The sequence below is a fragment of the Abramis brama genome (assembly GCF_963993115.1).
Source record: "Abramis brama genome assembly, chromosome: 17".
Taxonomy (NCBI): domain Eukaryota; kingdom Metazoa; phylum Chordata; class Actinopteri; order Cypriniformes; family Leuciscidae; genus Abramis; species Abramis brama.
Genome location: NC_139979.1, coordinates 9,363,111 through 9,385,372, shown reverse-complemented (window position 1 = coordinate 9,385,372; position 22,262 = coordinate 9,363,111). Strand labels below are relative to the sequence as shown.

General features: G+C 37.8%; 2 protein-coding genes across 6 annotated transcripts; one reads left to right on the top strand and one right to left on the bottom strand.

Annotated features, from left to right (window-relative positions):
• Positions 1–1,280: 1,280 nt before the first annotated feature.
• gdf6a (growth differentiation factor 6a) lies at positions 1,281–7,095 on the bottom strand. The gene is made up of 2 exons (XM_084090046.1): positions 6,605–7,095; positions 1,281–3,179 (listed from the first exon to the last, which is right to left on the bottom strand). The coding sequence occupies exons 1-2, from the start codon at positions 6,939–6,941 to the stop codon at positions 2,299–2,301; spliced, it is 1,218 nt and encodes a 405-aa protein (XP_083946172.1). The 5' UTR covers positions 6,942–7,095; the 3' UTR covers positions 1,281–2,298.
• A 3,536-nt stretch (positions 7,096–10,631) lies between these two features.
• sybu (syntabulin (syntaxin-interacting)) lies at positions 10,632–22,015 on the top strand. Of its 5 annotated transcripts, none has more exons than XM_084088504.1 (9): positions 10,733–10,993; positions 11,310–11,341; positions 14,216–14,263; positions 14,525–14,702; positions 14,942–15,145; positions 16,747–16,846; positions 17,251–17,400; positions 19,020–19,175; positions 20,146–22,015. In XM_084088504.1, the coding sequence occupies exons 4-9, from the start codon at positions 14,543–14,545 to the stop codon at positions 21,299–21,301; spliced, it is 1,926 nt and encodes a 641-aa protein (XP_083944630.1). In that variant the 5' UTR covers positions 10,733–10,993; positions 11,310–11,341; positions 14,216–14,263; positions 14,525–14,542; the 3' UTR covers positions 21,302–22,015. The 5 variants fall into 5 exon arrangements, with proteins under 5 accessions (XP_083944628.1, XP_083944630.1, XP_083944629.1 ...); XM_084088503.1 differs by having other exon boundaries at positions 10,782–10,993; positions 14,216–14,270; positions 19,023–19,175; XM_084088501.1 differs by having other exon boundaries at positions 10,782–10,993; positions 14,216–14,270.
• The last annotated feature ends 247 nt before the right edge of the window (positions 22,016–22,262 follow it).

Here is a 22,262-nt window from a genome sequence, read left to right as displayed (position 1 = left end):
AAAACAAGACTTCACACAGGACTGAAACTAACATTCTAACTTCGTATGACACTGTATACATGAAACACAAAAACCAAAAAATCTTCTCAGACCCCAAACTATGAGAAAGTAATGTGTGAGTTGTTTAATCTAATCTTTGCAATTTGGTATAGATATTGAGTTTTTCTGCAGAATATTGACATCATATTTATGTGGTTAAAACCTATAAGTGACATGTCATTCAAAATGATAGAAGCAAACATGAAGTTTACAGGAATACTACAAATATACAGGTTTTTTGCTGCAGTGGTTTCTATGAGGACACCATTATCTTATCATTTAACCCTATTAAATAATATTAAATAATCATTATTTTACCCTATACCGATTAAATTGCTTTCTCTGTTAAAGAACTGTATGGGGTAGAGAAGAATGTATTACACACACATAAAAGGAAAATTTGATCTACGTGTAATTTTACAGATTACACTGAACAATTTGGTAACACTTTATTTTACAGTGTCCTTGTTAAATATTATAGGAACTACTATAAATTGGGCATAATTCCATGCAACTAACTCCAAACAGCACCCTAATCCTAACACTATAGTAGTACATGTAGTTAATTATTATAACTCAGTACTTAATTACACAGTAACATCGGCACCTTAAAATAAAGTGTAATAAACTATTTTAACTCCGTCAGTAGCATCACATTTCATTCATATACTTAATATCTTTGACTGAGGAGATATCTTTCTCTACATATATAGAGAGAGGAAAACCTTGATCTCTCTGATAGACTTTCTCAACAACTGGAACTAAATGAGAAAAAAACAAAAACTATGATATATCATTCAAAATGTTTTTTTTAAAAAGCTTTAAAGACAAAATATTTAAATGGATCTGGGGAGTCACTGGCACCACACAAAGTGCATTTATTCATTTTATTAGTACAGTAATAGTGTGGATATAGTATTATCCATTGATATACTGTATTTATATATATATATATATATATATATATATATATATATATATATATATATATATATATATATATATATATATATATATATATATATATTTGGGAAAAACCTTAAACTCTAGCTGAATGCACCTCAGGACGTATATTCTATGCAATTATGAGGTAGACATCGATAATGGTATTTCCACCCTCAGCAATAATGAATACATTTTAAATTAATTTTGTTTTATCAGCGTAAGAAATACACGATTATCATGAAAACTCTGTACATCACAAATAATAAAATAATTATAGAATAGAAATTATAGCGATTTGAGTGCATTTATAAATGTACATTAACAAAGAAATGTGGTTTTGCATTTCTTCATACGTTGCACTTTAGGTTTTACTTTACAAATATTTACAGCTCAAATAATGAACAACAGTGCATTCAAAGCTAATGTGCATTTAAATATAATCTCGCTTGCGAGTCTCTTATTTTTCTTGTCAGTCAATAGGTCGTGAAAAAACGCTCCTTCCAGATGACTTAGACAGTTGCGGAAGTGCATTTTGTAAAGATGCAAACGTTGATGGATTTCCACTTTTTTTGACTTCTCTGAAAGTACGAAATGACATTTTGTGGATTTTTACCTAAGTAAAAATGTCCAGGCACTTCAAAAAACAGTTGTCCGATGCTCCTTCAAAAGCATCTGTCAGTCTCTCTGTTTCTCACTGCAGGGATGATGCAGAATCGCTTTATGCCGTATTTAGTGTTTGGTACATTCACCTTTGCCCTGAATTTGACTCGATTACGCATCGTTGGTCGTAAAAAGCGTTTCCAGAGCACTGTGTTTTACTCATTCATTCATATCCATATACCATATATCTTATCGATATAACTAACAGATGAGTTTGAACAGGTGCCCGTCTCCACATTCTTCTGAGTCCACACAGATAATGGTGTAACACAATCCTCAGCCAATCCTGTCCAGACGGTCATGCACTGAATCTGGCGTTTCTTCTGCCTGCCTCGTCCGAGAGACGAATCGTTATAGAAATATTTGGGGGTTTGGGCACGTAATTACAAAAAGAAACCCAGCATGTGTAAGGAAAATGACAAGATTTTGTTCCAAGTCTAGACAAACTATGCACGCGCTCTTGGCACAACCATGAGCAGTGGCCGGTGTAGATCATTTAAAATGTCAAAATGTCTCTGATGAAAATCCCTTTTGCATAGGTGAGAATTCGCAGTTTGGGCGGCTCAATCGCGTCTTTACGCATCGTTCAAGTTTTTTAGTTTTTTAGTTTTTTTTTTTTTTATGCCTTGGTGCCAAACCCTCGTGTGTGATTCGCTACCTACAGCCACACTGTTCGACCACCATGTCCTCGTACTGTTTGTACACGACGTTGTTGCCGGAGTCTATGTATAGTATACTGATGGGACTGAGTTTTGTGGGGACGCAACAGCTCGGTGGCGTGCTGTTGGGGTCCATGGAGTTCATGAGCGTCTGAATGATGGCGTGGTTGGTCGGCTCCAGGTGCGACCTCAATGGGAAGTCGCACACCCCCTCGCAGTGGTAGGCTTCGTAATCCAGGGGAGCGATGATCCAGTCGTCCCATCCCAGCTCTTTGAAATTAACATGCAGTGCCTTTTTGCTGCATCTCGATTTGGACTTTTTGCCATGCCTTTTCCCATGGCGATTATTGAGCGCAGTTCTCCGTCTGCGCCGCGCTTTAAACTGCAGCGCGCTCTCCTCCTCCTCCTCATGGTCTCCGCGAGACTTGATCTTCTCTTTCATCTCATTAAACAAATTTTCTCTCTTCCTAGACCGCGTGTAGACCACCAAAATGGCTTTTTCTTGCTGCGTTCGGCCGTGCCGGTGCAAACCCAGTTGCTTCAGGTCGATTTCAGTGTCAGTTTTGCCATGCGTAACCTTGAGCTGGAGACAAAGCTGATTCCCTTGATGCCTGTTTTTAAAAATCCCCCAAACATCCAGAACCTCCCATTCTGTTTTTCGGGAATCCTGAAGATCAAGGGATCTGGAAGCCAGTGGCCTCTCTGATCGACATGAGAGTAAATGAATGTTGTAGACGCCTGATGGGGACGCTTGGACATCCCCGGGCGCTTTGCGAAATATCCTTAATTCAGCACCGACCAGCTCCTCTTTGTCTGAGAGAGTTGAGACATCAAACAGATAAGTTTGTCTTCGCAAAGGAGAGAGCGTGAGATCGTCTGCAAGATAAAGAGAAATAATTGCAGTCAGATTCACTTAGAGTGACTCACATTCTAATAAAGGGGCCAGGTAAAACCTAAAGCCTTATTTTCGGCTTTCTTTTAGTCTTTGTTGAATAAAGTCGAACAGAGGAAAAAATATATACAAAATTAAGCATAAGAGAGCAGATAGCTAATTTAAGAGAGAGAGAGAGAGAGAGAGAGAGAGAGAGAGAGAGAGAGAGAGAGATGATGATGATGATGAATATGCAATAGCTTAACTCACAGTTTCGTCGTTTTAGATTTTGTTTTTCTAAAAAATCTTTGGTAACCGTAACAAGCATATACAACATTTTAAAATATTTTATTTATATTACAATGCAGCTTGTAGTAAAAATAAAAGGAAGATGGGTGGTTAAATAATTTCTCTGCTGACTCACATTCTAAAACGCCTTATTTTCAGCTTTATTTTAGTAGGAAAATGGGGCAAACTCACACTAAATTGTATGAAGGAAAAAATCAATGAGAAAAAAAAAATGAACACGATGAAACAGCAGTATAGCCCACAAATTTGTAGACCAATATTTTCAGAGAGCTTTTTTGCTTTCCCTCCGTTCTTCAGGTGTAGCAAGCTTGAAGAAACACTTTTGGCTACATTTGGTCGTTTGGGATTCAAAATAAGTTATTGGCTGTACTTTACAGGTTTTTCGGATCAGCATTGGTCTCTGGGGCTATAAAGCACCATGAAGAATTAAAAAAAAATATATATATATATCATGTGAATCTAAAGCGGGGTTTTCGTTATATTTTGAAACTTTATCCCATTTTTATAAAGCATAGCATGTGGGTATATGCTATATATTTTTTTCCTTATGTGGTCATTATTCCTGTCTAATGGGTAAACTGTTTGCAAAATAATTTGTCATAAATATGTACAGGTGATAATAAGAGAGATCTGGTAGCTATAGTGAGGGAAAGAGAAAGAAAGAGAGAGAGAGTGGGGGGAAAGAGAGCGCCAGACACAAAGCGACATACTGTACGTGTTGAACAATGCACAATTAATGCATTCTTTCCCCTTCAGGAATCCAGAGGCCTAGTCGCACTTTATCACCGCCTTTTATCTCTCTGACGGACCAAACGAGAAGCATTTATCTGAATTCACGTGGGCTTGTGTATGTAAGAAATTTAGTTGAACTATTTGTTAGACTATTATCGCTCCAAATACGCCTCGAGCACATATATAATTTAGCCTGCACAAAAATGCCAGATAAATACGTGCATAATTTTCAATAACACCATTAATTTTAATTTGGCTGTTCGAGAGCAGATTGCTTTTTAATGTTCAGAAATAAAAAAATGCACTGCATTAAAATCAATTCAAAGCTCAAGCCTTTTTAAATTGCCATTTAGAACAAATAAATCGAAATTAAATAATAATAGGCTATAGCCTATATTGCGACTTTTGGCCATGCGTTAACTTGTAAAATGATTCAAATAAAATGCACGTATGGTCCACAATTGCGTTTTTATAAGACCACAAACAAATCGAATACAAGGTCACCAAATAATTAACAGTTCCAAATTCCCTCCCACCCCACTGAAATGCACCCCTCTTATATTTCATCCCTTCTGCCAAAAACAAACATACCGCTTCAAAAGTGATTACTGCCCGATATAAAATGCAATTGCATGCAGCGAGAGTTGGACGAGTTTACGCGACGGCCTAAACAGATAAGTGAGGCAAGTTTAGCCACAAACATAAATTCATAAATCATCCCAGCCACACAATCGCACGCTTTTAATCAATGAACATTCTTGTCCAATAATTCGAATCTGTTGGACGAGAGAGAGAGAGAGAGAGAGAGAGAGAGAGAGAGAGAGAGAGAGAGAGAGAGAGTTCTCTTGGTGTGGCTACCGGGGCACCATCTGCGTTTTAATGAGTTACTTACAAGTGCCAAAAGTAATTTTCATACATTCCGTTTGTTCTTGTCTGATCTTGCAACCATAACGATCTAAAATTTGGGGAAATGTCTTATCTGTTTTGGAGGAAATTCCTTCCTGTTACACAAAAAGATTACCGCCTTATCATAATTGAACGGCGCTTGAGTGGAAATGATTCTTGATGACATTCAGCAGCGAATGACGCGCATGGCGCATATAGCTTAGACACTGTAGTGCAGCCAGGCATCTAGAACAGTTTGATTTTGCATTAAGCACTGACGGTAAATTGCTACAGCACTTTCAGATGCTTATTAAAAAGTTTGGATCTGTACCCCCGCGTAATGCACTAAACTATCCACAATTCGAATGCTATAAAGCCAGCAACATGTCCATAAAGTAACAATTCATCAAACTTGAACAGACGTAAGGTCCTCTCCAGTTTTTGCTCTCCTCTTTTGGTGATGTGCCACTAGCTGAACTAGTTCATTACGGGAGAATAGACAGTGTTTGATATGTTATGACATGGACACTCAATTAGATCACCCAGTTCAAATACTCCAATCAGCGGTTTGATGCAAAGCAACCCTCAGAGGGTCCAGTGAAGGGTCATAGCCAATGACACATCAAATCAAAATCAGTGAGGAAAGTGAAGCTTTTTTCATCAAATCAGTGTGCGCTTCTCTTCTTTCTGCGAGCGCGTTTATCTGCAAAAGAAAGTGCAATGTTTGCGCCGCCTTCCTCTTTTTATTGCATGTTTTTCTCCTCAGTGTTCACACACAATTACTTTGTTGCAAGTAAATACAATTTAACTGTAACTAATACGCACAGCATTATTAAATAAAATAATCCACTTGGGAACTCTAAACTTGATTAAAAGTTGTTTTAACTTTTAAAGGCAAAAGATTTGATCTGTTTTGTAGAAATAAAAATATTTCCTTTCAGTACAAAAAAAGCAAATTTAATAATATATTATGTGCGCATGCAAGTCATTTTTCCTCGTGAGGTTTGTGAGAACCGTTTGTGAGACTGCTTGCACGCGAGGATGTTAAGGGAATGATTTATTGCCTTCATTTAGAAAACGGACCAATTAGTGTTTTATTGGCATGTTACCTTAGGGTCAATGTAAAGCCAATATAACTTTATACTAGCCAAAAATATGAGGTCGTGCTGACCATTAAATTGCGGCCCAAGCAGGACGAGTGATTACCAAACCATTAGCACATGAACAAACCTTGAAAATTATTCCTCCAATTTCAACGGAAGATATCATTATTTTCCCTTTTAACAATAATCTAGATCATATTTTTAGCGCAAAAGAGTTTTTTTTTTTTTTTTACTAAAAAGTTACTGCTTTACAAGTATGTTTAAAGCATATCTTACATCATTTTAAAATAATTATATAGAAGTATAAAGATTTCAAGTAAGAAGAATAGTTAATAAAGACTGAAAATGCTAGAGTGCATAGTTCAGATAATGCATGGACAAGAGAATAAAACAAAACAAACCTTTTCCCCTGTCTACAAAACTCGTTATGGTATTTGCAGACTTTGAAGAGCGGAAAAAACTTGCATTGAGCCCCAGTTTTTCAGCAGCGGAGTAAGTCCTGTATATAGAGATCATGTAATCGTGGGGCACAACCGGGTCCTCTAAGTCATCCCGACGACTCACGCCCGGGGAGGATGCGAAAATCTCTTTAAGAAATTTGTGTGACCTTTGTCCATCATACGCGCTCCTGGCACCCTTGCTCCTTTTCTGCGATAGAAGCGCAGCTGACTGGCAACACGGTAAACTCCAAAGGAAAATGAAGAGCGTGTAAAAGGCGACTGCTCTCAAGGCATCCATGGTGTTACTGTCCCCCAAAAAGTGAAGCCGAGCCGTGTCTCCCAGTGAAGCCGGGGTTGTTTTTTTTTTTTTTTTTTTTTTTTTTTTTTTTGGTTTGTGTTTGTCTCACGAACGCGGAAAGCGCGAGATCCGTGTAGCGTGTCTCAAGTGAAGTGCGCTGTACGCTCAAGAGTGCGAGGCTGCAGACACACACTCACTCACTCACGAGTCACGCCCACTACACAGAAGCTCCAGTATTTATTGGAGAACTTCTCCAGACTCTCTGAAAACCTTCTGAGTTGTTGTCGGTTGTTTTTTGTTTTTTTTTAAATGTAAAAAATATTAGTAGTAATAGCAGTAGTAGAATAGTAGAAGCAGCTGTGAAAGTATTAGGCTACTATGATGATGAAGATTATGATTATTATTAGGCCTATTAGGCTAGCGATACAAAACAATAACATTATAAATAATAAATATTATAATGAATGTAGCCTTCTTTCTTAATAATTCTTTAAAGAAAATCTTAATTTAATATGATTAATTAATTGTACATTTAGAAATTATTTATATGTGCTCTTAAGGACAGAGTAGAGCTTAAAAAAATAAGAAGTTTGGTCTCAGAAATTAACAAAAACGATGGACAACAATTGCTCGGTCTCAGGAGTCTGTCCTGAAAGGAAAATAACTTAAGTCATAGGCTAATCTCCGTCTCTGCACCAGGCAACGCAACAGGATGCCAGGTCTTCCAAGTAGACTAACATGTTGACAGAGGTTAACAGGTTGACAAAAATATTCACAGATCTATTGCACTGGCTACAAGTGATCATGGTGCGAAAGCGCATCGTCTCGCGAAGAACTGCACCAGTCCTGTACAAAGAAGTTGCTTAATAGATCAATACCATTAATATGAAAAGTCGAAATAGAGTACTTATTTGCAGGTCAGTTGAGAATATGGGTCTGGTCTGGTAAATAACTTTAATCTTTTGGAAGTTTCAATTTTCAACGTAATACAACTCTATTAAAGTCTATGGTCATATTTATTTCTAGACAGTCTTGTCTCATGCATATGTTAATGTCCTAAAGCTGAAAGAATTTATTGTAACTAGTCGTCTCACTTCTATCATCAGAATAACCGGCTGCAAGGCACTCTGTTAATTCTCCAGTTTCAAATGTCCCGTTACCTTGCGCTGCACTGCCTCCTTGCGGTTATCCATTGCAATAATGTTGCATTTTGAAAAAAAAGAAAGAAAAAAAACAGCAGAAAAGAAATCTGAGAAAAGCCTCCGAAGCCAACAAAATCCATTTTCAGTTAGTCTATGTGCAATAGGTCTATTTAAACTTCATAGCATTTTCAGAGCTAACACAACAAATATGGTCAGACACATTCAGGTGGCTGGCTGTCACATACTTCGTTTGTCAATTTCTCAGGGAAAGTGAATTTTAAGTCATTATCTCCATATTTGCATGCAATATTGTTGAGATAGAATAGGATCTATCATTAAGCAGGCAAAAAATTAAACAAATATGAAAAACGAACCTCAAGAAAATCACGAAACAGCAAGAATGTAACAGGTAGCCTAACGTTGTTTTGGACAAAATAAATCATTTTCATATAAAACACATGTTCAGTTCAGCATGACATATCACATTACATAGGCTAGTTTCATTATTTTCCCACAACGCAATTAGTAAATAATATGAAACCTTGTACATATTTGTATAAAGATACTTTATGACAAATGTATTTTTTTTACACTAGGATGGACAGCGCCTACAACAAATGCATCAGTACTCATCTAATCACAACACTTTAGTACACTTTAATAATTTAAACAGTGAAACGTCACTTGTCGTTCTATTATCTACCAGCAGAGGGCAGTGAAACACCATATTATTATTATTGCGCGACCATCATATGACAAACATCAGATACAGTAGCCTATATTCAATTAGTCACACGTGTTTGCTTGTTGCATTAAAGGTAGGGTAGGCTATAACAATTTGTTTTGCAAATACTTTTTGTTATGCTGGTTGAAACTCTCATATCCTGATAGCAATCAATAATAGAAGTGGTCTAAATGTATGCATAGGCTATATCTTCTGAAGAAATCAACGGACCAAAAATTTTCAATATGATGTCCCTGTCAACATGTATTACCATACCTCCTCGCACCCTGCTCGTGCAGACATCACACAGCGTGTTCAGTAGGCTATGGCTATCCAGAGTTGTAGACAGACAGTCACCGAACGCCACAAAGAAAAAGCAGCTGTTTCTTTTTTTTTTACAGTCTTCCTGAACTAAAACAACGAGCTTATGCTGCGTTTATGTCTTAACCGTAATTACGAGATGGCAACCCGATTTATGCTATGCCAACACTATAACGCTGAAATGAATCTACAGAAGTTAGGTGGTACAACTATAACACTGTACATTGTTTACATTCATTATTATTGTAATGTTATGTGCTTTGAGACATGAGGTAATTTAACGCCATCTCTCTCTTGTAATGCTTTGCAGAAGCTGCTGTGTGCTGTGTGCGCACGTGCATGTTTTGAAGGAGGCCTGCATGGCTTTGGAGACGCTCTGAAGGAAGAGTGGGATCTCATAGTTTTAAAGCTAGCCTGTTCGAAATTGCCTATCCTACCTTTGAGAAATGTACAACGTTTGATCAAACTTCAGACATAATATACTTTGGATGTTACTCAATCGGCCTGAGAATCTTATCTGGAGAATGACTTCGAATCGCCCTGAATTCACGCTCGTTTGGTGAGTAGACTTCAGCACCATGGAGAGCCGACGTCTCCACTCAACTGCACTCAGTCTTTTCTGTCAGCAGTGCTACTCAAGTAAGAACCCTATACCGAAAATAAACATCTTATAAGCTGGTTTTCTCATCTTAGATGGTCTCCCAGCCCGGTCAACTTAAGATGAGTTTTAGGCACTTTTTAGCAGGTCAGTTGGACAGCCTACGATCCTAAACCATTTTAGGCTGGATTTGTAGGAATAATGGAGAATGTACTTGATTCAAACACTTCGCATGTTAATTTGAAGCATACATGAATAAAGTATTATGCTACTTTTAGTTTTGTATTTAAAAAGTATACAGTCATTTACCCGGTGTATCCTATTAAAAGTTTTGTAGAGTTTTCATTCTGATGTTGATAATGTTGATACTGAATGAGACTGCTATATTTATTTAAAAAATGTATTGTAGATCTTTGGATTGAAATACAAAATTATTTTCTTTAGAGCATTTTTGTTTTGTTTTCCAAAGATTAAAAAGGGGTTTCCACCACCATACTGTTCTTTTATTAATTAAACATAAATTAATAAGCACTTTTTTCTTAACATAAAAATAAACAAATAAGCACAAGGTAATATCCACAAGCAAAAATATGAAAGTAAAAATTTATTTGTCACATACATTTTCCTTTAGCATATTTTTGCATGAGCTTATTTGCTTGTGCTTATTGATTTGTAATTATTTTAGGAATAAAAAGGAATTATAGTGAGTCACTTCTTGGTGAGAAAGCTGTTATAAAACTGTCTATGATGATAATGAATAAAAACACCATAGGGTGTGGTGAAAGAACTAGACTGCTAAATAAAAGGTCAGACTCAACTCCAATCCATTAACCATCCATCACTACCCTAAAACAAGGGGACTTCTAGTCACTTTTGATAAAGCATTAAGCCAAATGACTACTGTCATCAGTATAGGCTACTAGCCTGTGAACCGTGCACGTCAATAAACCCGACTTGTTAAATCTCACTCGGGCACGTAAGAGTTAATTCTTGCTGCTCGTTACATAACACACTTGGAACATTTACGTCGTACTGGCGATGTCAATCTCCTCATCCTCTTCTGCTTGAGCACATACACTGATGCACTGAGATGTGCTGTGCGGAATAATCTGGCTTCTCTCGCAGACAGAGGCTGAGAGTCCTTCACATCAGATCAAAACAAGAGCTGAGGACCGAGAGCGCGCATTGTGTTGTTCTGAAGGGTTACGGGGCTGCGCATGCTTCACTCTCACTCACAGGAATCAGGATCCATCCAACACTTCACGAGGCAAGTGTATTTACTTACTGCGTCACACTGTTGTTTTCCATAGCGGGGTTTTTTATGAACATATATTAACGAAAAGAATGTTATAGCCTATATTATATATTATTTGATTTGACTATTTTTAATTCGAAAAAGACATTGGTAGGCTACGAAGCTTCAATTCAACATGTTTGCTCTAAATCTGAATAACACTGCTATTGTTTAACGTATTGTGTACGATTAATGTTTATTTTGAAGAAACAATAGGAATAAAATAAAATTTTGTCATCTATTAGAAAAGCAGTTTATTTTAAATCGTGTTTTTTTATGTGGGGTTTAGGTGGGGCAGAAGCGTCAACGTTTGTCAATCAGGTAACTTAATCAACTCTGATTTAATTGAGATTCATTTTTGCAAGCCAAAATATTATAAAACATCTGTCATTTGTGGGAAAGCGGAAAGAAAAAATACGTCGTGTCACAGAACGCTATAAAACACTATAAAGTTTGTTAAAAAGTTAACCTTTATTTATTAAACCAGGCAAGCTACTTAAGAACAAATTTTTCAACAACAGCCAGGCAAACAAGGTGAAAGTAATTTATATATATATATATATATATGGTAGAAATATATAGATATATAATGTACTTTTTAAATTATTATAAATGATAAGCCTATATGTATTTTAATCTGATTAGAAAAACCTATTGAGAATCCTCTTTGAGAATAACGGGAATTAATTTGAACTGACATTAAAATGACAAAGCAAAATGATATATATATGAATATATATATATATATATATATATATATATATATATATATATACTTTTGCATTCTTAAAAGCTGGTAGAAATATCATCAAAAAGTATCAAAAGTGCACTGAATTCTCACTGGAAATAGAGATTTCACATCTACTGCACAAAAAAAATCCTAGTCAGTTAAAAATGTATGGAATGCTGCACAGTGTAGACTGAAAGAGTAGCAACTAGAGAAAAGGAATTGCTAAAATTCGTACTCACTGACTAATGTACAACCTGTATTTAGGCATCTTCTTTTGTAGTCAAGCTCAAATGGCAACACTCAAACAAGCAAGCAGAGAAAGCACTCAAAGCCAGTAGCAAATGCATTTGTGCACATTACTCTCCGTCTCCAATAACATTGAGTCATCGTTGCTTTAGTGGACTAATGACAGAATGAGGAGTCACTGGTGCTGAGGCAACTGATGTGTCTAGATCTTAATGTGTTGTGTTGACTAGGTATGTAGCCAGAGGACAGTCTGTTTACTTATATTTCTGCATACCGGAACAAAAAGTAGTTCAAATTTACAGTACATTTTAAATATAAAAAGGCTAAAGAATAATAATAAGATGATGTTGATTTTTACTGTCATGTTTTATGCATGGAATCATTCTTAATTAAATCAGAGCAGTACATTACATAAGCTGTTGTGATTCAATGAATATATATAACCTAACTCTGTGACTTCACATCTGTTTATCACCTCAAGCCAGTCATGCCATTTCCATATAAGATGGATAAGGTGATTGAAGAGAGACTGCATCAGTAACTTCTAACTGTGTCAGGCTGAAACTAGTCTCAGCTTTTCTATTAGGCTGACAAGGAGTAAAAACACTAAGCTTCTTGTCCTGACACAAGACATCAGTTAAGTGAATGGCTGCCTAGTGTCACTGACCACTATCTGGCTTCTTTAATGGCTATGTTTCTCTGTGTTGCCTGGTTGTGTTGCTAAGGCTCCAAGAGAGAACAGTCTAGCTCCCATGAGTGGCAATTTGACAGTCAAAAGATTCTGATAGTTAATTGAATAAGGCAAAAAAATATCGACACTAACGTTCAAAAGTTTTGGGGCTGGCAAGATTTAGTAATGTTTTTGAAAGAAGTCTATTATGCTCACCAAGGCTGCATACATTTGTTTGATTAAAAAACAGTAATATTGTAAAGTTTTATTACAATTTAAAATAAGTATTTTCTATTTTAATTTAATTTTGTATCAATAATCAAATTGTGCTGCTTAGTATTTTTAGGAAACTGTGATACATGTATTTCAGGATTCTTTGATAAACAGAAAGTTCAAAAGAATAGCATTTTTTGAAATATAAATATTTTGTATCATTATAAAAAAAGTATTAATTTCTTTCAGAAAAAAAAAAATCTTTCAGACTCCAAACATTTAAATGGTAGTGTACATTTTCAGAACGCTCGATGGCGTTTTAAGCCCCCAATGGCTCCTTAGAGGCAGCTAACCCTACCCTCAACCTTAAACCTACCCATCCCCTCGCTGCCTGGAAGGCGCCTTTCAGAACAGTTCACAAAACCTTTTTTTTTCTTTAAATGAACCATAAACAATTTTTTAAAAGTGGCTTAATACTTCATAATTTAAAATAATGCAGTGACATAAGATACTCAAAATCAAGAAACATGTTTTCCATATCCGAAAGGAATGGGAAACTTACATAAAGGTGGTGCTTTGACTTCTTTTGTAAAGAAACATGGCATCCGGATGCAAAATGGAAAGAGGCGAGAACGCAGCTATGCGTGAAACTTAAGGGGTTACGTCATCCGCATTGAAAGCAACTCTAACCCTTACATAACCAACATCAAAAAGATACTGAAAAACAAGTCACACATACACTGCTAACAACCGGAAATGGACCAATGACGTCATAGTCAATCAAGCGTGATACACTATATTAAATGATTCAGAAGCAGCTTTGGTCTGTTAGTCATGAGCAGATCTGGAACACCCAAAGCAATTAAATAAGTTTAACCAGAAGGGTGGGGTTTTATCATCTCTCAAAACAGACAAGGATTAAATTGACCATATTACTTCCTTCTCAATGTGCAAAGCCTTTTACATAACACTCGCTAAATTCACTGACCGGCAAATGAATCCTGTTGAATAGGAGCACTGGATTAGTTTAATTTTGAATAAGAGTTCCTGCAGTTTAAATTCCAAGTACTAGTGAAATTAATTTAGATTTAGTGGGTGGCTGATGGGGTCCTTTCTCTTTTATGGACAATTTAGAATCATACTTTATCATACCTCAATTTCAGACATATAAGCTCCATTCTATTTATAGAGCCATTCATGAATTGGGTTAAAACAGCCTGGCATCTCGTGGTATGACCTCATTTTGTACACTGTTATCTTTCTTTTTCTGGTTTGCTTGTCATACCATCACTTCATGCTCAAGTAACCTGTTTCCTTTTTTTTTTTTTTTTTACAGTTGTACTTGAAGTATTCCCTATTTAAGAAGAATGGGACCTTTGCAGATGTATGAGGTGCTTTACTATCTTAACTTTAAATCATTTTCCTTACTTTCCTTTTCCTTCCCAAAACCATTTTCCTTACAGCGAGACAAGCGGCATGCATGCAAGACTTACATTGCATACTGAAATAACTTCAAGGACGCACACATTTTAGCTCAATATCAGCTTTAAAAAAGGTTAAATAACTCACCTCGGATGCTGGCTGTAGGTTGCTTGTCTCTATGTAATCGTAGCACCACCAGTTATCAATATTCCATTTCCTGCAGGTGAAGGAAAAGGGAAGCATGCGCAGCCGTATCCCTCGATTTGTCCTCCACCCATTGCGTACTAAAGCAAAGGAGTCATCGGTGTCCAACATGCCATTGTCAGAAGAGGAGAGCAAGGATTTTGACATTAGCTCCCAGCACTCGAAAAGAACCATCAGCCCAAACAGCCTGTCCTCTGGTAGGCCATGTGAGGTTGATAGGATCCTGATAGGATACTTGGGAATTTTATTCCAAGTATAATGTAGTATTAGATAAAAAATGAGCACTGAAATATCATTATTTGCTGTATGATGGATTTTGTGTGTTGATGTCCTAGTGCACTTGGCCTTTCTGACAAGGAAAATCACTATAGCATAACTTTTAAATGGGTGTTACATCATTGTGGAGCAGTATTTAAACATGGATCTGTCTTCTCAGATGACACTGGATGCCCAAGCAGTCAATGTGCATCGCCAACCAAGACCCTCTCAGGCTCTGACAACAGTCCAATGGGTTCACCCTCTCTGGGAGAGCGCACGGTCAAAGTGAAGAGAGTTCGGATGAACGTAGTGGCCGAGTGGAGCAAACCCACGCAGAAGCACAAGAGAGAGAAGCAACAGCCTGCCTCCATCATGCATAAAGGTCATTTTATTTAAATAAAACTTTTTATATTCTAAAAGTTAACTATTAAAATAATAGTACTAATTATTATTAGGCTATATTTTATATAATGCCTTTCTGATGCTCATGGCCACTTTACAGTCAATCAGAATTAAAAAAAAAAGATATTTTGATAGATATATGATTTACATGATTATAACATCAGGCCAAATAGTTATGCTTTGAGTGAATGTTTATAAAACTCCATGTTTTTCTGTATTCAGAAAAGTATGTCAAATTAGAATGATTGGGTTTAGAAAGCTAATGTTTGGTTAGTCACTAAAATGACCACGACTAGTACAAGGACAGTTTGTGCATGAAATCCTTTTTCATGCAGGTCCACTGGGATGCGAGTACAAACATGTAAACACATGCAGTTCTATTTCCTATCTCCCTGTTTCTTATTTTGAAAGTATGATGCGTAATTAATTGTTTTAATGTGATGGTCACACCTGCCTGTTTAATCCATTTAGATGTTTTTGAGACTGGGTTTCTCTGATGTCTTTACTTGAAGACATAAATAATTGGAGGCAACACAATCCAGGAAGCAGCAGGTGCCATTAGCTTGATTACCCTGTCTCATTGAGGACACTGATTGGTTGGCTTGTAGATGGCCAATCAGTGCAATTAAAAGTAGATGGCTCCTCCCACTGCTTGTGAGAATTCACAGCATTTGAGCTTGATTCGTATTGAGCAACTGCACAGTTTTGTGATTGTTAGTGAGTGAGTCACATTTGTTCGGTTATTTAGTTGGTTAGTTAGGTTGATAGTTAGTAGAAATATTTAAAAGAGTACACTTTATCATGGTTTTGTCAAAAGGAAAGAGATGCTTCTCAGGTGTGTATATTTTTGGGAAAAACTTTTGAAAAAATTAAGATCTTGAATTATCTTACCCCCAGTCTGTCAGTCACCTCTTTTAGAATTAAATGCTTAATACATTTATTTATTATATTTATTCTTCCCCAAAAAATACTGCATTATCTGAAACATGTCTTGATCTGATATAAGGATGTCTAATATAAAGTTAAGAGAGTTATCTCTTCGCACTCCTACTTCATCTCAATGGAAGTTCCAGGAAGTACGTACTCAATGTTAGATCTTTTTGCATGAAACAGGAAATGTATAAGAATATTCCATGCTTTTAGGAACCCTTGCACTGGTAAAATATGAAATGTTTGCCATTAATATGTTGCTTGCAAGATGGAATACATTACTTTTGAATGGCTGTCAAAGCAGAGACCATGGTCTAAGTGCTAAAGCTAACTAGAAAAGTTAATGGTTGCAGCTGAGGTGATATTCAAGAGAAATCAAATGTGAAGGATTCCTCTGAAAGATTAACTGAAAGATTTAGTCTTTAACTTTCCCAGCTATAGTTCTTCCATAATGGAAGCAGGCAATGTTTGTCACTGAAGTGTGTAACCCTATATCCTCTGACAAGCCTCTTTGATCTGGCTACTGGAAATATGCTAATTTGAAACGTGCTTGGGTTGTGCATTTGCCAGGTTTGAAGTCTCTACTTCTACAACTTTTTTTTTTTTTAGAGGAAACTTTAAACTTTTGATCTCCATTTTTATGCACTGTAGCCAGTGAGACAGATTTCAGCTCATCAAGCAGCACTGGAAGCTACAAGACACGTGAAACTCTGCCCAGCAACTCCACAGGGAAGATCTCATCTTCTCGCAGGTATGGTTTATGCTTTATTTTATGCACTGTATCTGTAGCCTAATACAAGATGGCTGATATTTGGGATTTCTGTAAGATTTGATATTTCATCCAAGTCATCTTACAATTTTGCATGTTGCCTCAAACAAAAAAAGACATTTTATTGCTTTTTTTTTTTTAAATATAATGTTTAAAACAGTGTGCATTAAACAACGAGGCATCATTGTTGTCACATGATCTCATTACATGCATGTTAAATTCAGTAAATGGTGTACATATGGTGGATTTTGGCAAATGTGCAGTAGTAAGTTCCATGCATTCTGATAGAATGTTTTGCATGGTTGTTTTTTATTCCAAACATAGCTTACATATCTTGCCCATTATGACACAGTCCTGTCCTATTTGTTTGCTCTTATCTCCCTCAGTCGTGGGCCTCACATCAGGAGCCTGCCTGTGTTTAAGCCCGCGGGAAGCCCCACCGCCTCTCGCGATGCAGAGCTTTATGCCCCATACAGGATGCCCCCCAAAGCCCCTTCTGTCACCAACAGCAGTACCAACTCCAGCTCTACCAGAAGGTATGAACCAGGGGCAGAAACCAACAAACAGACAGACAGGAGGCCGAGGGCGCGTCAGGAAGTTGAGAGCATGTTCTACGCAGGGCTCAGGAACCATACAGATAGAGTGTGTTATCGCGTCCTCAAACTCTTCACAGAATAAAGGATTAGATTGGTCACGGTTTGGCTCTGCGAGGCTTTGTGGGGATTTTGACAAAATTGTCTGCTCTCATTTTGCCCACGCAGACAGCAAATCTGTTGACTGGCTGATGGGAGTAAAGTGTTTTTCTGTGCCAGGTTTTTGTAGAGAGGGTGAGGGGGGGCATTAATATTTCATGTGTGCGCAGTCAGTATGCACAGTCAGGGAGTGTCGTTTTGCTTGTTAATAGCATGATGTGGTGTTTCTGACTTTTTTACTTTCCCTTTTATGGGATTGAGGGTAAAAAAAACAGTGGGTATTCTCGCTGACATGGTGGAAAGGAGTGAATCTGGGTCATTCTGGTATATGTAGCTTCCATTTATTTTTATTTAATTATTTTTATAACCCACATTCTCCATTATGATTCTCTTTTTTTTTTATCTAAGCACAGAATGTTTGTGCTCTGTAATGCCTGCCTGGGCTTTTTCAGTGTCCTTGTTTGTTCTTCTATTGTTCCATCTCTGGCACAGATGCAAATTTGACTTCAAAGCAACTTAGCAGGTTGCTAGGAGATTGTGCCTCTAGTCAGATAAAAGGACCATCTCTTTCTCTTTCTCTTTCTCTTTCTCTTTCTCTTTCTCTTTCTCTTTCTCTTTCTCTTTCTCTTTCTCAAGATCAAATGGCGACAGTACTAAAATTGTTTATCATAATACATGTCCTTAATTACTTCATAATTTTATTTAATATTTTGCTATCTAATGCATGATTGTTTAGGGTTTTTTCCCCTCTCTCTATTGACCATGGGGTGCGTTTCCCAAAAGCATCGTTAGCCAACTATGGTCGCAAGTTCCTTCGTTATCAGCATAGATCAACGAGTCTGTGTTTCCCGAAACCATAGTTCCAACGAACATTCGCAAACAGCATCACAAAGCTGTGTGGTTGGAACGACAGCTCTCGACCTGTGAAGCACGGTTTCTTGTTTGCATTACATGTGGACTCAATAAATCCTTATCTTGAGTAAAATAAGCAAGCTGACATTCAGTACAATCTATATCTTTTATTTTGAATATACAGATGTCATTTACATCTTTTAGTTTGTCAAGAGATTTAAAGCTCTGTTTTGTGCATGTGCATACTTTGAGCCTATGATTGAACCTGAAAATAAAGCAAAATAAGTCCTCAGATGCCATGTAATTCATGGCGAGAATCTGGCATTAATTCGATCTCAAACTGATTCATTAAAAGAAGTTATTACTCCACCACCTGTGTGACATAATTAATCAACGTGGTTTCGGGAAACAGTCGTAACTAGCTTGTGTAATGTATGCTCTATGAAGTTTTTAATATTAGAAAAGCTCGAACATTTTAGATTTTGCATTGGAAACAGTAACCGATTACACACACAACAGGCCATGTAGTTCATTACTTGAGGTCTTGTTGTAGCTTTCATATTTCCATGCTGCATCACATTTTAAAAAGGTAAACCTGTTTTTACTTACAGAAGAACTACTCCTGTGCGCTACCATTCCTGCGGAGACAATCATGGCATCAAGCCTCCCAATCCAGAGCAGTACCTTACCCCTCTACAGCAGAAAGAGGTATCCATACGACACCTCAAGACCAAGCTCAGAGACTCACAGAACACAGTTTGTGACCGGTAAGACTCTGCTTTGACATACATGGGCTAATATGTCACTGTTCAAATTGATGGGATTAGTTAGGGGACTGCCTTAAAGGCCCACTGAAGTGCCTTGGAACGCGCAGCTTTGTATGATGCGTTGACGTAACTTCCACTGAAACAGGAAGCTAAGGTGGGACATATTGAATGGCTCCTCCCCCTTTTCAAATGGCCAATAGCGTTTAGTTTACCTCACAGACTGCTAGTCGTACTTGACAGCACCATGGAAGCGATGATACGTTGGATTCAATTGTAGAGGTGTGAATAAATTCTTGCCATTTCCTTCTCGTATGATTTCTTTTTTATTCACGGAATAAAATTTTAGCTTTTGGGCAACCGAACACACATCTCCAACCCATATTGCTTTGTGATGTGTCAATGGTCGCTTTGGCCAGGTAGTATATTTATAGCATAGGGAGCGGGACGCTTCAGATTCTAGAGAGCTTTTGATTGGACAGAATATGTGATGAAAAGCTGAAGTACGCAGTGATGTCATAAAAATCCGTGATCCATTTTAGCGGAAGTGAGAGACCGTCTCTCTTTGTCTTTGTTTTGGAACACACCAGCTTATTCATAACCTTAAGGCTAACATATTCATACTTAAGCTAAAAAACTTACATTTTGATTTCAGAGGGCCTTTAAGAACAAATTTTCCATTGGAAATCTGCTAACATGCCCGGTTTTCAATCATTTATGATTGTTCATACACGTACATTACTATACTAATCACTGTTTTTACCTCTGAACAGTTGTATAAAACACAGTAGAAGATATTCAGCTAATGTTAGTTAGTAGTCACTGCATGATTATGTTCTAGTAAAACTACAAGAAAAGGCAGCATTGAGGTCAAGTTATGTAACTAAAACTGAAACAAATGAGATTTTTAATTGCAATTCCCTCAAGAGCTCTGACACAATTCAAACACTGATATCACATTGATGGGTTACAGGGAGACTGAGATTGAGGAGCTGAAGTCCCAACTGGGGCGTATGCGGGAGGACTGGATAGAGGAGGAATGTCACCGTGTGGAAGCTCAGCTTGCTCTTAAAGAAGCTCGTAGAGAGATCAAGCAGCTGCGCCAAGTGGTGGAAACTATGAAGAACAGCCTCGTGGAGAAGGACAAGGGCATCCAGCAGTACTTCATCGACATAAATATCCAAAACAGGAAGCTGGAGTCCTTACTCCACAGCATGGAGTTAGCACAGAATGGCTGCTACTTGCAGGATGAGCCGACGTTAGACTTTATCTGTGAGTCTCCCGAAATATCTACCGCTGGAAAGTTGGAGATGGATCTACATGGTGAGGAACAAGCGGTGGAGGAGATGGCTGATAGTGAGCTGCTGGCCAATGACGAGATGGCCAACAGAGCAGAGATTCTGGAGCAGGTTCTCATGTCCACTGCTGTCGATTCAAGCCAGGACGGTGGCACCAAGATCATTCCCCAACCAGGACTGTCCACCCTGGAGACGAGTGTCTCGGAAAAGAGCACAGAGGAGAATATCTCAAGCGACCCCTTTAGTGCAGAAGATAAAGGTGTCCAGACGGATGAGATGATCTACACCGCTGATCTCCAAGCTCTCCTTTTCCAACTGCTAAAGCTCCAGGGTGGTGGCTTCTCTGGCCTCCTTATTCCTTCTCCCCACCAATCCCAGGAATTACCTTCAGCGCAGGTTCCCAAAAAGTTTGAGGACTTGCTTGAACCGCAAAAACCCATAAAGAAGAAATTACCTGAAGCACAAGACAAAGAAGTCAAAGATGTCGGCCTCATTTGCACCAACACTGCACAAAATGCTCCCAGTGATTCCGGTCTGTGCGTTTCTGAGCCCGGAATGAGTCCGGAGTTCATGGAGGAGCTGAATTTCGACCTGAAGAATTCAAAGAACACCTCTAGCATGGCAGTGGTGGGGAAAAGCCACTGGAGCAACAACTTCTTGGTGGATCTGGTTGCTGTGGCGGCGCCCGTGCTGCCCACCGTGGCGTGGCTCTACTCGCAGCACGGTTTGGTCGGAGGGGCTCCAGTGTACAACATTGTAGCTTTGATTCGAGGCTGTTGCGTTATGGGATTGCACTCACTCCGCCATGTCTCTCACGGGCCAGACACTTAGTAGCCCTCACCCACATCTACAACAAGAGCACTTAAACTTTATCTTCAAGTAGAAATTGTGTTTTTGCACACGTGATTATACGCATACACTTATTTTCCGTTTAGTTGTGACATTCCTACTTTGCACTGTGTATTTTTGCCAGCTGAGGCACAAAGGATGAATTTATGGGGCTATAAAGGGACTTGATTTGTCTTTTTTTTTGTTATTTATTACCCTTATGTTTGCGTGTATAAATATATAAATATTTTTGCAGAATCTGATCATGTAGGTGGTTATGTTGCTCAAGTCTTGTTCTTTGCTGACTGCTATTCCCTGCTTTTTATAAGAGTCATTTGGAGTGACAGTAGGGGTTGACTGTCAGTTGACCGTTATTTTTGTTGTAGTTAAAATGTCGCTTGTGTTCCAAAGAACTAAAACCTTCTGCCAAACCTTAAATGTGTTCAACCTTTTGTGTTAAGTGAAACCGTATTTCTCTCCTAGAGTTCGAGCTTTTCACATGTTGCTCTGTAAACTGACATTTCCTGAAAGGCAGCGCTTGCCACAGTACAGCGAACACTTGTTATGTGCCTGAGCTATGTGCAATATTTTTGTTTATATCAGATGTATATCATTCTATTTATTAACGCATGGAAAAACCCCTTCAAGTTTGGCCTTTTATTGTGTGGTAAAATTGTCTAATGTCCCACAATAAATCGGTTCTTACAGAAAGCTCTACAGAGTTTAATGACTGTCATTTACAAAGTACTACACATCCCCAACCATTTGCATGTTTGCTTGTCAGAGGTGGACAGTAACGAAGTACACTTTTTGAGTATATGTACTTTACTTTTCACTTAACTTCACAACATTTTAAAGACAAATATCATACTTTTTACTCCACTACATTTCTGTCCAGGTCCTTGAGTAGATGGTAATGTCAGTCAGGGGATGATTTTGGTTCCAGGGGTATTTTGGTTGGAAA